Source organism: Hypanus sabinus, chromosome 1 (genome assembly GCF_030144855.1).
Source record: "Hypanus sabinus isolate sHypSab1 chromosome 1, sHypSab1.hap1, whole genome shotgun sequence".
NCBI classification, from domain to species: domain Eukaryota; kingdom Metazoa; phylum Chordata; class Chondrichthyes; order Myliobatiformes; family Dasyatidae; genus Hypanus; species Hypanus sabinus.
The window spans coordinates 32634783-32649863 of NC_082706.1; the positions used below are offsets into that span (position 1 = coordinate 32634783).

Genomic DNA, 15081 nt, shown 5'->3' on the forward strand with positions numbered 1-15081 from the left:
TTCAGTTTGGTGGCAGGCGGTACCTTTACCTGGACTGTTATTGCAATGAATTCCAAGGCTCATGAACCCAGGAATGAAAGGGTTAACATCTGAGGAGAGTTTGATGGATAGCTCTATATCTGTACATGGAGTTTAGAAGAATGATGGAGGATCTCATCGGAACCTACCGAATATTGAAGGGACTAGATAGAGTGGATATGGACAGTTTGTTTCCAATTTAATGCAGTTTAATGTGGATAAATGTGAGGCTATCCACTTTAGTGGCAAGAACAGGAAGGCGGATTACTATCTAAATGGAGTCAAGTTAGGAAAAGGGGAAGTACAACGAGATCTAGGTGTTCTTGTACATCAGTCAATGAAAGCAAGCATGCAGGTACAGCAGGCAGTAAAGAAAGCTAATGGCATGCTGGCCTTTATAACAAGAGGAATTGAGTATAGGAGTAAGAAGGTCCTTCTGCAGCTGTACAGGGCCCTGGTGAGACCACACCTGGAGTATTGTGTGCGGTTTTGGTCTCCAAATTTGAGGAAGGACATTCTTGCTATTGAGGGAGTGCAGCGTAGGTTCACAAGGTTAATTCCCGGAATGGCGGGACTGTCATATGTTGAAAGATTGGAGCGACTGGGCTTGTATACAATTATATATATATATAATTTAGAAGGATGAGAGGGGATCTGATTGAAACATATAAGATTATTAAGGGATTGGACACGCTGGAGGCAGGAAGCATGTGCCCGCTGATGGGTGAGTCCAGAACTAGAGGCCACAGTTTAAGAATAAGGGGTAGGCCATTTAGAACAGAGATGCGGAAAAACTTTTTCACCCAGAGAGTGGTGGATATGTGGAATGCTCTGCCCCAGAAGGCAGTGGAGGCCAAGTCTCTGAACGCATTCAAGAGAGAGTTAGGTAGAGCTCTTATAGATAGCGGGGTCAAGGGATATGGGGAGAGGGCAGGAACGGGGTACTGATTGTGTATGACCAGCCATGATCACAGTGAATGGCAGTGCTGGCTAGAAGGGCCGAATGGCCTACTCCTGCACCAACTGTCTATTGTCTATAATACTGGGGATGTCTAGGACCAGAGTGTACCGCCTCAGAATAGCAGGGCATTCCGTTAGAGCAGGGATTTCTTTAGCCAGAGGGTGGTGAATCTGTGGAATTCATTACAACAGATGGCTCCGGAAGCCAAGACACTGGGTTGATACTGGGCTAAAACAGAGGTTGATAATTCTTGATTAGTAATGGTATCAAAAGTTATGGGGAGAATGGGATTGAGAGGGATAATAAACCATTTTTTGATGAAATGGTAGATCAGACTTGATGGGCTGTAGGGCCTAATTCTGCTCCCGTGTCTTATGGTCTAAATTTTAAAAGGGAAATAGTATAAACAACAGACAATAGGTGCAGGAGTAGGCCATTCGGCCCTTCAAGCCAGCACCGCCATTCAATGTGATCATGGCTGATCATACACAATCAGAACCTCATTCCTGCCCTCTCCCCATATCCCTTGACTCCGCTATCTTTAAGAGTGCTATCTAACTCTTTTGTGAAAGCATCCAGAGAATTGGCCTCTACTGCCTTCTCAGGCAGAGCATTCCATAGATCCACAACTCTCTGGGTGAAAAAGTTTTTCCTGAACTCCGTTCTAAATGGCCTAGCCCTTATTCTTAAACTATGGCCTCTGGTTCTGGACTCCCCCAACATCGGGAACATGTTTCCTGCATCTATGGTCTTACGAGAATGAAACTGCAACCACCATTTCAGGCTTTGTGCTTATTTGAACTGGAGGGCAGGTTCAGCTGAAGCTTTGCCCTGTAGCCGTCCTTGTCCAGATTAAAGCAGTTTTAAACGTAACCTTCATAATCTCATTTTGCCTAGAGTTAATCACAGTTTAGCAGGGTACCCTGGTGGTTGAGAGGGAGGGGCAAGGGCAGACAAACCGAATGCCGAGCATATATTCTGTCGCTGCCTGTGATTGCTCTAACAGAGGTAAAATGTAAGGATTCCTTTGTGGAAAAGCTGGCACAAGACCCACCACAGGGGCCTGTCAATGTTGCCGCTAACCTGTTGCAAGCTCCTTGCAGACGATTAGATTGCAGGTTATTGCACAGGTTTAAACTGTAAGAGTTTGGAAAGAAGATAACTTATGCTGTGCAATTATGTGTAATGAAGACTTTTTTCCCCTAAACGAGCTTGGGCCCTTTTTAAATTCAATGTGCTTAATCCAGCTGCAGACTGCCAAAGGTTGGCTGGTCAACAAACTGACCCACAGTCTTTCCTGAGAAAAATTAATATCTTCTTGAGCAAGATTCTTATTGACTGAGAGTTAAGACCACAAACGATGAGATCCCACTTGCAATATTATAATATACAATTCCCATGTGAATGTATTTCTTGAATGATAACATAACATTTCTTGAATGAAAACATACAGCACAATACAGGCCCTTCGGCCCACAATGCTGTGCCGAACATGTAACTTACTTTAGAAATTACTTAGGGTTACCCACAGACCTCCATGTATCTATCCAAGAGTCTTTTAAAAGATCCTATCGCATCCGCCTCCACAACTGTCGCCGGCAGCCTATTCCACACATTCACCACTCTCTGCGTAAAAAATTTATCCCTGATGTCTCCTCTGTACCTACTTCCAAGCACCTTAAAACTGTGTCTTCTCATGTTAGCCATTTCAGCCCTGGGAAAAAGCCTCTGACTATCCACATGATCAATGCCTCTCATCATCTTGTACACCTCTATCAGGTCACCTCTCATCCTCTGTCGCTCCAAGGAGAAAAGGCCGAGTTCACTCAACCTGTTCTCATAAGGCATGCTCCCCAATCCAGGCAACATCCTTGTAAATCTCCTCTGCACACTTTCTATGGCTTCCACATCCTTCCTACAGTGAGGCAACCAGAACTGAGCACAGTACTCCAAGTGGGGCCTGACCAGGGTCCTATATAGCTGCAACATTACCTATCAGCTCTTAAACTCAATCCCACAATTGATGAAGGCCAATGCAGCATATGCTTTCTTAACCACAGAGTCAACCTGCACAGCAGCTTTGAGTGTCCTATGGACTCGGACCCCAAGATCCCTCTGATCCTCCACACTGTCAAGAGTCTTGCCGTTAATACTATATTCTGTCATCATATTTGACCTACCAAAATGAACCACCTTACACTTAACTGGGTTGAAATCCATCTGCCACTTCTCAGCCCAGTTTTGCATCCTATCAGTGTCCCCTTGTAACCTCTGACAGCCCTCCACACTACCCACAACACCTCCAACAAATTTATTAACCCATCCCTCCACTTCCTCATCCAGGTCATTTATAAAAATCACGAAGAGTAGGGGTCCCAGAACAGATCCCTGAGGCACACCACTGGTCACCAACCTCCATGCAGAATATGACCCGTCTACAACCACTCTTTGCCTTCTGTGGGAAAACTAGTTCTGGATCCACAAAGCAATATCCCCTTGGATCCCATACCTCCTTACTTTCTCAATAAGCTTTGCATGGGGTACCTTATCAAATGCCTTGCTGAAATCCATATATATTACATCTACTGCTCAACCTTCATCAATGTGTTTAGTCACATCCTCAAAAAATTCCATCAGGCTTGTAAGGCACGACATGCCTTTCACAAAGCTATCCTGACTATTCCTAATCATATTATGTCTCTCCAAATGTTCATAAATCCTGCCTCTCAGGATCTTCTCCATGAACTTACCAACCACTGAGGTAAGATCTTTCAAATGAAGACTTAAGACTCTTCAAGAAATACTTACTGCTGTTGAGGCATGTTGCTCCAAGTGGTCCAGTTCTTTTGGTTTATTCAAATCTAAAATTGAAGCAAAGGCTTGTGTTAGTTTGGTATATGCATTGACATAACAATGCCTGTCCAAATCTAGCCCAGTCCTACCAACACATCAGCTGGTTCCAGTCAGATATTATTTGGGGTTAACGACTGGGTGCACACCAGCAAAGGAAAGACAGACAATGCATTAGCTGTTGTGTTCCTCCAGGCGATGTGAACTACTCTGTGCTAAAGTGGCTTTACTTCTGAGCTGGTTCTCCAGAATCTCGGCTCACAGATACACGAAGCAGAACAGCACAGAAACAGGTCCTTCAGTCCAGCTGGTACACGCCAACCAAGATACCTAACAAAGCCCACCCCATTTGCCTGCGTTTGGCCCACATCCGTTTAAACCAGTGATTCCCAACCTTTTTTATGCTGTGGACCAATACCATTAAACAAGGGGTATGTGGACCCCAGGGTGGGCTCTAAACCTTTCCTATCCATGTACCTGAAGAAGTGTATTTTATATGTTATTTTAACACTTCCCTCTGCATGAACATAGAATGTTACAACACAACACAGGCCCTTTGGCCCATGATGTTATGCCAAACTTTTAACCCATTCTAAAAACAATCTAACCATTCCCTCCTACATAGCTCTCTATCTTCCTATCATCCATGTGCTTATCTAGGGTGGTGATACGTCTCTACTAAAGGAGATGTAAGGCACTCCTTCCCTCCACTAGTCTGCAGGACATCCTTGGGCAAGTTGAGGCACCTGCTTAGCCCTCCGATCAAGCTCGCATAAAGCCATGGGAGCAGCTGGCGCATATCACAAGTCCTAGTTATACGACCACTGACGCCAAACCAACAGTCTTTGAAGGGTATTGATAATGGCTGGGGTCACCCATCCCATCATTGTCCAGGAGAAGGCAATGGCAAAGCACTTCTGTAGAAAAATTTGCCAAGAACAATCATGGGAAGACCATGATCACCCACGTCATACAACACGTCACATAACGAACAAATGACTGAAAGTGCCTAAGAGTTTCTTAAAAGGCCCTAATGAAGAAGTTGCTCCTCATATCTCTTTTAATCCTTCCTCTCTCACCTTAAGCCTACACTGTCTAGTTTTCAATCCTCCTTCCCTGGGAAAAAGATTGTGTGCTCCATCTATGCTCCTCTTGATTTTGTACACATCTATAAGTGTCCTGCACTCCAAGCAATAAATTCCTGGCGCGCCCAACCTCTCGCAGTAAAAGTTTCATCCGGAGAAGCACGTGGAGGAGACACTCTCACCACAATCGAGAAGCACCTGGTTGAACACCAAGGTGTTGTAGTCTGGAACTAGGTGGTAGTAAATAAGACTCGTGTGCTGTAGAAAGGAAGGTGATGGTCAGCATGGACAAGATGGGCTGAAGGGCCTATTTCAATGCTGTATGAAGCTGCTGAATCCTTATTAAAAATTCACTTCAGTAGCATCCAAAAGGAGATTTGTCACCTACAGCCAGTCTGGCATCTAATGGCTCCAGTCCTTACACAGCATTTGAGTCGGGTCACAGTTGTCGGCGGAATGCCCAAGCAGCCACACAGACTGGCAGCTGGGAAGGCCAGAAAATACCCCTCTGTGCCTCTGTACTCTGTGGTTGGAGGTAAAACTAGTTAAAATGCCTCAAATAAGAGAAATTCAGCAGCTGCTGGACATCCAGGCAACACACACACAAAACGTTGGAGGAACTCAGCAGGCCAGGCAGCTTCTATGGAACAAAGTACAGCCGGGGTTTCGGGCCAAGACCCTCAGCAGGACTTCCGAAAACTGAAAACTGAAAGTTAGAGGCACTGCTCTGTGAGCAGGCTAATTTAAGTTCCAAAGAGATATGGAATTACCTGAAATATGCTTATTATGAACACTGCGAGTAATTACATAGTAAAAGTTAACATCTTCTTCTCATCTCGTTAGAGTGCTCTAATTTCCCCAAACCCTGTGGCTCTTGGAAATATTTCAGAGGTGGTGATGAGTCAATCAATTGCCTCTTAGTCTGGAGTCACCTAGAGGCCAGACCGAGAGAGGAAGGGTGACTGCCAGCTCTAATGTTTATGAACAGTCAATGTTGATCACTCACTCGCTGCTATTTCCTTCTTAAAAATTTATTTCATTAAGTTGCATTAAATTCCCCAGTTGTTGCTGTGGCTTTTAAACGTCACGCCCTCTGAGCCGGCTCCTGAATAATTGTACAGTAATGTAACCACTTTGTGGAGTTCCCATTAATGTGGGTGATGAAGCCTCAAGTTCTAGTTTATTGTCATTTGACAGTCAAACGAAACAACTGTTGGTCAGAAGGAGCTACAGTAGGGGTGATTCTTGTAACACAACGTTCCTCCAGACGCCCACAAAATATTACCACAAATAAAATGGATATCAAAGTGCCTGCAGTACACAGTACAGGAAAACAGTAAACAATACAGCAAGCAGCTCGCTGTCCTAGTGACGGGACCTCGATGGTGGCACGGATTTCATTAGTCTCACAGTCTGAGGGAAGGAGTCTGCCAGTCCAGGATCTGATGCTCCTGTACCTCCTTCCTAACGGTAGTGGGTGAAAGAGATTGCGGGATGGGTGGTATGGATTCTCAAGAATGCTTTGAGCCCTTTATAAGAATATAACATGAGAAATAGGAGCAGGAGTCGGCTATCTGGCCCGTCAAGGCTGCCCCGCCATTCAATAAGATCGTGGCTGATCTGACCATGGACTCATCTCCACCTACCTGCCTTTTCACCATAACCCCTAGTTCCCCTACTGTGTAAAAATCTATCCAACATTGTCTTAAGTATGCTTACTGAAGTAGCCACTGCTTCGTAGGGCAGAGAATTCCACAGGTTCACCACTCTCTGGGAAAAGCAGTTCCTCCTCATCTCCACCTTAAATCTACTCCCCCAAATCTTGAAGCTATGTCTCTATATACCACGGTCCAAGTTAGTATCACAAATAGTGAGGAGGGACACCTCAGTGATCCTCTTAGCAGTTTTTACTGTACTCGATAGGGTCCCATGCCCTGCAGCTTTCATACCACGAAATAATGCTGCCAGAAAGGACTCTGTTAATGGTGCTCCTGCAGAAAGTCAACAGATTGGTACAGATGCTACTAAGCCTTCTTGACTAATGAGGAGGTGTTTTTAGATCACATGTTCTGAGCAAATTAAGGAACTTGCCACTCTTCACTTTCTCCACTTTCTCCACAGCAAAACCATTGACCTGCTCCTTCCAGACGTTCTGTCTTGTCCACGTTGCTTAACGATCTCATACCAAAAGGATCACTTTGATTTTTTTAACAAAGGACTGGACTGATGGGAATGCTTTGAGACACTGCAAGGGTGCGAGCGCTCACTGACCTTCATTCCATGTCCGAAGAGTCGGGGTTTGGTGCAGGAAGCTTGTTTCTAGCACAAAAGCAAAACCGCTGGAAGGATTCAGCAGGCAGAGGTAACGAGATGGTCGACGTTTCCATCAAGACCCTGCATGAAGTGTAGAGGGAAGACAGTGGCTGTATAGGAGGGTTGAGTCGGTGGCTGATGGATGTGAGGAAGAAACACAGGATAAAAGAGAGCTGGTGGAGACAGGCACTGGTAGGGGAAGGGTGGAACTGGATGAGGGAGGTGTGTGGGGAGGGACAGGAAAGGTCAGTCAAGGGTGAAGAAACCCAAGCAGATTGGTATGTGGGTGATGGGCAAGTGGAATTGGGTAGACAAGGGCAATGAGCCTGGGTAACATGGGGAAAGAGGAAGGATGGAGAAGGTGAACAATGGAGGGACTGATGGGAGAGGGAAATCAGAAACTGGGAAATTCTGCTCATGCCATGGCTGTATCAGAATCAGAGTGGAGTTTACTTTCACCGACGTTATGTCATTGCACTCTGTTACTGAGACAAAGTAACAAATTCATCTACAGTGCTAAGACATAAAAATGACTATTACTTACAAAAAGTAAGAAAGTAGAGCAAACAGAAATAGTGAGGTGGTGTTCATGGATGAGTCAGAAACCTTCTGACAGAGTGGAGTAAGTATTTTCTAGAACGAAGAGTACCTTCTCCCTCCGGTACCCTCTCCCTGATGGTAGTAAGGACACCTTAGCTGTAAGCAGGTAAACATGGGGTGGGAGTTCAGCTAGGAAATACATAGAGTGGTTTCTGTATAAACAGCCTGTAATTATGGCTTCAAGAATGAAAGAAGCCACATCACACAAGGTTGTTTAGACCATGGCACTGACACCGCAGCAATGTTTTCAAATGTATTATTAAATCGGTGGAAACACCCTGCTGCCTCACTCGTTGTTTGTTTGTGTAACCTCTCCCCCAATCTGCTACAGCTCACCAGGGTGACATTCGAGATCTGCTGATTACCGTAATCGCCCCACATCTCCCACAGCCCAATGCTAACTCACGGCCATCTCGGCTAAACAGGCTGCTGTCAGTGAAGAACTTTGCCACCACAAGGAATGGCGGCCTCGCGATCCAAATGCTTCCCCCCCACCCCCAGATGGTCTGCATGCAAGTTCCCGGCGCCAGTGACAAAGCAACTCCAACCGGAGTCCGTGCTCCAGTAGAGGAGGGAGCTGTACCCCAACAGCAGCCTCCCACCCCTAACAAAAGCAGGATATTTACCACCCTAACAGAGGAAAAGGGAACTGAATCCCTGACAACAGGCCGAGTCAGCCCCACGTCAGTGATCCCATTAACCAGCTGGCAACAGCACCAGCACTCTCCAGTAGCCAATCAGCAGAGGTGAATGCCAGCCCACATCAAAGCTAGTGGTTAAACACAGTGCTGAGAGAGAGAGACTGAGATCAAATGCTAACCATCAGCCGCTCTGCGCTATTTGCTAAAAGTCAACCTGGCTTTCGTTGGGGCGACAGAGGTGGGTGTCATCACCCAGATGGAAATATTTCAGCATCATTTACACCTGGAGAGCAGCAGACAGTCAGATCTTAGCGATTAGGGTAGGAGGGAATTCATGGTTTGCTGGTGGATGAGGGGGTTTAAGGCAAACTCCACTGCAGACAAGGGCAATAGTTGCAACAGAAAAAGCGCTGCAGGGACTTCACAGGTAGCAGTTGTAGAAGAAACCCAGTTGCCTCCCCTTCCCCCTACCCTTTTATTCTGCTTTCCTTCCCCCCTTCCTTTCCAGTCCTGATGAAGGCTCTTGGCCCGAAGCAATAACTATTTATTCCTCTCCACAGATGCTACCTGACCTGCTGAGATCCTCCAGCATGTTGCTTGCTGCTCAGGATTTCCAGTATCTGTAGAATGTCCTGTGTTTATGGGTTGAAATACTGGTACAGTAGCATAGTGGCTAGCAAACGGTTTACAGCGCCAGCAACCCAGGTTCAATTCCCAACGTGGTTAGTAACGACTTTGTGTGTACTCGCTGTGTCCACGTGGGTTTCCTCCAGTTGCTCTGGTTTCCTCCCACATTCTAAACTTGTAAGGGTCAGTAGGTTAATTGGCCACGTGGGTGTCATTGGGCAGTGAAGGGTCAGAATGGCCTTTTACCGTGCCGCATCTTTCAAAAAATAAATAAAATTGTCAGTCAACATTTTGTGTTCAGGCCCTTCATCAGGACTGGAAAGAGAGGGGAGATAGCCAGTGGAAAAAGGTGGAGCCAGAGCTGGTGGTAGGTGGATGCAGGTGAGGGGGGAAGAGAGCGGTGAGACACCAAAAGCTCACTGGATGATACTCGGAAGCCGAAGAAGGAAGAAGATGATGGGGTGTGATAGGAGAGGACAACAGAGCAGGAAATGAATGCAGGGAGGTAGGAATGGGAACCAGCCTCTCCAGTATTCAGGGCACCTTCAAAAGGCAATGCCTCAAAAAGGCGGCATCCGTCGTTAAGGACCCCATTACCCAGGCCATGGAATTGGAGACCACCAAGTTTACAAGATTTTGGCAAGTGTATCATGTAACGTGGGACCAGGAAAGTTGAGTGGTGCAGAGATGAGCTGCGATCTTATTGAATGGTGAAGTAAGGCCTACTCTGCTTCCATTACTTGCAAAAGCTTTAGCCTATTAACAGTCTGAGCCAACACCCTGTCAGAGCACAGACCCAATCAGCTACAGATTCATGTTGCCCTAGCAACCGTGCACCTTCAACACCAACACTCAACAACATTTCCATTATAATTTACCACCAATACATTAAAACACTCCAAGGAACTTCACAAACAAGAGAAAATCTGCAGATGCTGGAAATCTGAGCAACACGCACAAATTGCTGGAGGAACTCAGCAGGCCAGGCGGCATCAATGGAACATTGACTGTACTGTTTTCCCATAGATGCTGCCTGGCCTGCTGAGTTCCTCCAGCATTTTGGGTGTTCTCCAAGCAGCTTCATGACAGACTTATTAAACCATCACTGACACTGAACTGTTTAAAATGACTGGAAAACAAAATATGGCAGAGGCGGAAATCTGAAACAAAAATGATGCAAGCACTCGGCAGGTCAGGCAGCATCCACAGAGAGAATGAACAGGGCTGATGTTTGGGTTGCCATGGTAGCGTAGCAGGTAGCACAACGCAATTTCAGCTCAGGGTGTCAAGAGTTAAGATTCCAGCACTGGCTGTAAGGGATCTCTGTACACCTTCCCCATGGATGCGTGGGTTTTCCCTGGATGCTCTGGTCTTCTCCTACAGTCCAAAGATGTATCACGTAGGTTAACTGGTCATTATTAATTGTCCCGTGATTAGGTTAGGAGTAATCAGGGTTGTCAGGGAATGCTGGGCCAGAGGGCCAACTCCACACTGTATTTCTAAATAAATGTTGTCTATTCCAGGTGGTGTTTGGGCAGGTTACTGAATACTGGGTCAAAATGGTCGTCTAAAAGAGATCAATGAGACTAAAGTAATGAGGTAGAGATTTAGGAAGAGACTTGCAATTCTTTGAGCTGACAACAAAAATCCTGCATTAATACAGCATCAGAAACATCCCCAGAAGCTTCTTGAATCCCTCCTGAAAAAAGTACTTTGAGGTGACCAACTATAGCAAATTTGATGGGAAATGGAAACGAAAGCAAGAGAAAAGTTGACACTGCAAATCTGAAACAAGAGCTCCAAACAAATTCTGACAAGGTCGACAGCCCAAAACATTAACTGTTGATCTCTCTCCATGGACCTGTAGAGTGTCTCCAGTTCTTCCAGTTTCTGTTAGGGGCCAGGGACCAAGAGGCCACAGACCAGCAGTGGCAAACAAGCCACAACCGGAGTTGACAAGAGGCCAGATTTGGAGGACTGCAGAGATTTTGGATGGGAAACAGGATGGAGGGGGTGAGTGTGGAGATGAGTGTTTGAAAAGATAAAAGAAATTATTTGAGTTCTGAACAGCAACAGCTCAGCTTTTTGTAGTGAACAAAGTTCAGAGCTGAAACCACAACAATTCCCTTCCGCCCACAGATGCTGCTCAATCCACTTTGCATAGAACTGTGAGATTACAGTCATATGTCTCAGAACTCTTCCGCCATGAAGATAGCTTTATCACCTACCTGCCTATCATGGAGTTAGCTGTAAACTCCATTCTGCCCAGTACTCCGTAGGCCGAGGCTGACGAGGGAAGTAAAGGGCAGTATAAAAATAAAAGAGAAGAAGTATAACATAGCAAAGATGAGCGGGAAACTGGTGGACTGGGAAGCTTTTAAAGAGCAACAGAAGATAACAAAAAAGGCAATACGCCAAGAAAAAATGAGGTACCAAGGTAAACTAGCCAAGAATATAAAGGAGGATAGTAAAAGCTTCTTTAGGTATGTGAATAACAAAAAAATAGTTAAGACCAAAATTGGGCCATTGAAGACAGAAACAGGTGAATTTATTATGGAGAACAAGGAAATGGCAGATGAGTTGAACAGGTACTTTGGATCTGTCTTCACTGGGGAAGACACAAACAATCTCCCAGATGTAATAGTGGCCAAAGGAACTAGGGTAAAGGATGAACTGAAGGAAATTTATATTAGGCAAGAAACGGTGTTGGATAGACTGTTGAGTCTGAAGGCTGATAAGTCCCCGGGACCTGATGGTCTGCATCCAAGAGTACTTAAAGAGGTGGCTCTAGAAATCATGGACACAATGGTAATCATTTTCTAATGTCCTATAGATTCAGGAACAGTTCCTGCTGATTGGAGGGTGGCTAATGTCCCACTTTTCAAGAAAGGAGGGAGGGAGAAAACAGGGAATTATAGACCAGTTAGACGTCAGTGGTGGGAATGATGCTTATAAAAGGGGAAATTACGACACATTTGGATAGCAGTAAAAGGATCAGTCTGAGTCAGCATGGATTTATGAAGGGAAAATCATGCTCAACTAATCTTCTGGAGTTTTTTGAGGATGTAACTATGAAAATGGAGAAGGGAGAGCCAGTGGATGTAGTGTACCTGGACTTCCAGAAAGCTTTTGATAAAGTCCCACATAGGAGATTAGTGGGCAAAATTAGGGCACATGGTATTGGGGGCAGAGTACTGACATGGATTGAAAATTGGCTGGCTGACAGGAAACAAAGAGTAGTGATTAACGGGTCCCTTTCAGAATGGCAGGCTGTGACCAGTGGGATACCGCAAGGTTCGGTGCTGGGACCGCAGCTGTTTACAATATACATTAATGATTTAGATGTAGGGATTAAAAGTAACATTAGCAAATTTGCCGATGACACAAAGCTGGGTGGCAGTGTGAAATGTCAGGAGGATGTTATGAGAATGCAGGGTGACTTGGACAGGTTGGGTGAGTGGGCAAATGTATGGCAGACGCAGTTTAATGTGGATAAATGTGAGATTATCCACTTTGGTGGCAAGAACAGGAAGGCAGATTACTATTTAAATGGAGTCAAGTTAGGAAAAGGGAAAGTACAACAAGATCTAGGTGTTCTTGTACATCAGTCAATGAAAGCAAGCATGCAGGTACAGCAGGCAGTGAAGAAAGCTAATGGCATGCTGGCTTTTATAACAAGAGGAATTGAGTATAGGAGTAAAGAGGTCCTTCTGCAGCTGTACAGGGCCCTGGTGAGACCACACCTGGGTATTGTGTGCAGTTTTGGTCTCCAAATTTGAGGAAGGACATTCTTGCTATTGAGGGAGTGCAACATAGGTTCACAAGGTTAATTCCCAGAATGGCGGGACTGTCATATGTTGAAAGATTGGAGCGACTGGGCTTGTATACACTGGAATTTAGAAAGATGAGAGGGGATCTGATTGAAACATATAAGATTATTAAGGGATTGGACACACTGGAGGCAGGAAGCATGTTCCCGCTGATGGGTGAGTCCAGAACTAGAGGCCACAGTTTAAGAATAAGGGGTAGGCCATTTAGAACAGAGATGTGGAAAAACTTTTTCACCCAGAGAGTGGTGGATATGTGGAATGCTCTGCCCCAGAAGGCAGTGGAGGCCAAGTCTCTGGATGCATTCAAGAGAGAGTTAGATAGAGCTCTTATAGATAGCGGGGTCAAGGGATATGGGGAGAGGGCAAGAACGGGGTACTGATTGTGTATGATCAGCCATGATCACAGTGAATGGCGGTGCTGGCTAGAAGGGCTGAATGGCCTACTCCTGCACCTACTGTCTATTGTCTGGCAGGGCCACATCACTCCTGAGATGCTAACATTTGAAGAAAATGACAACACAAAGTACCAAATAGGGAAAATACTGAAAGCAGCCAGTAGAGTTACAGGGTTAAGAGTTCTACAGCATGGCAACATGCCCGTGCTGACCAAGTTGTCCAAGTAGATTAGCTTCATTTTCCTGCACTTGACTATATTCGTCTAAACTTTTCCTTTCCATCAAAATCCTAAAAAAAATCTTTCAACATGCAATGGATCTGGCCCAGTAAAGCCCTTCCCACCACTGGGCACATCTGCACAAAACGCTGTCACAGGAAAGCATCAGGGACCCCCACCACCCAGGATGAGCTCTCTTCTCAGTGCCGCCATCAGGAACAGCAGCCTCAGAATTCAAACCACCAGGTTCAGGAACAGTTACTACCCCCAACCTTCAGGCTCTTGAACCAAAGGGGATAACTTCACTTGCCCCGTCATTAAAATGTTTCTACTACCCATGAACTCTCTTTCAAGGAATATTCATCTCATGTTCTCAATATTTATTACTTATTTACTTATTATTATTCTTTCTGTCTTTGCATTTTCAGTTTGTTGTCTTTTGCACATCGGTTGACGTAGTCTTCCGTTGATTCTGTTATGGTTATTATTCTGTGGAGTTATTGAATATACCTGCAAGACAATGACTCTCATGGTCTTATATGGTGACGTATCTGTACTTTGATAATAAATTTACTTTGAATGTTGATCTTTGAAGTACTTGCAGTGACTGAAATTCGTTTATTTCATGTGAATTTTGCTTCCAAGCCAGGGAAAGCATGAGGGTAATGGATGCCCCGGTTTTCAGAACAGGCTACTCTGCTATTGGCGAGAGAATCTGATTTCCTGCTGCCTTGGGGTCGACTCTTGCCTAAAACAGGGAGGTCAGATGCCTGATGATCTCTGTCAATCCAGTCAGCCAAAGGTCCCTGTGATTACTGATCGTTTGCATCAAGGTCAGCTGCACCAGTTCAAGTGCAACAGGGATGCAAGAAGCTGCAGACGGTACCGACTCAGCCAAGCACATCATGGGCATGTCCCTCCCCATATTGGAGGTATCCTCATGAGGCAACACCCCATGGAGGCAACCTCCACCCTCCGAGATCCCCACTATCTGGGCCATGCCCCAGCTTAGCTTCAACTTGTCAGCAGGTACAGAAGCCCATTTCAAGAACAACTACTTCCTTTCAACCAATTGGTTCTTGAACCAACTGGGACAACCCTAATCACCAGAGTTTTGCAAACACTATGACCACTTTGCACTAAAATAGATCTGTTTATTTGTTCTAATTGTGTTCATAATTTTGCATACTTTATATTAATGTTTTTTTGTGAGTGCTGTGCGTATCTACCGCTACGTGGCTGTGGTGCTGCTGCACTGGTTTGCGCCTTGTTCCTTGATTTGTGGCTGCCTGTAAGCAGATGAATCTCAAGGTCGTATAATTTACACATACTTTGAAAATAAAAGTACTTTGAACTTTGCAAGTTAAGTTTTTCATTACTCTCATGCATGTGACGACAATCTCAACTTGGAATTTGATGAAGGCAGTGGAACTGTTGACAAAAAGCCCGACGATCAGCTCCAAACCATTTAGAATGGCAACCCTGAAGGGAGGGGTTAAGACACTGAACTAGCAGAAGACTCACTTGGAAAGGTGAGATACTT

General features: G+C 45.3%; 1 protein-coding gene across 8 annotated transcripts in view; it reads right to left on the minus strand.

The window, feature by feature from the left end:
* tacc1 (transforming, acidic coiled-coil containing protein 1) overlaps nt 1–15081 on the minus strand; it is a 218478-nt gene that overhangs the window by 24771 nt on the left and 178626 nt on the right. For all 8 annotated transcript variants that reach the window (XM_059966243.1, XM_059966208.1, XM_059966228.1 and 5 more), the window contains one exon: nt 3788–3840. In XM_059966243.1, the coding sequence (XP_059822226.1) occupies nt 3788–3840 (53 nt within the window). The remainder of the gene's footprint in view (nt 1–3787; nt 3841–15081) is intronic.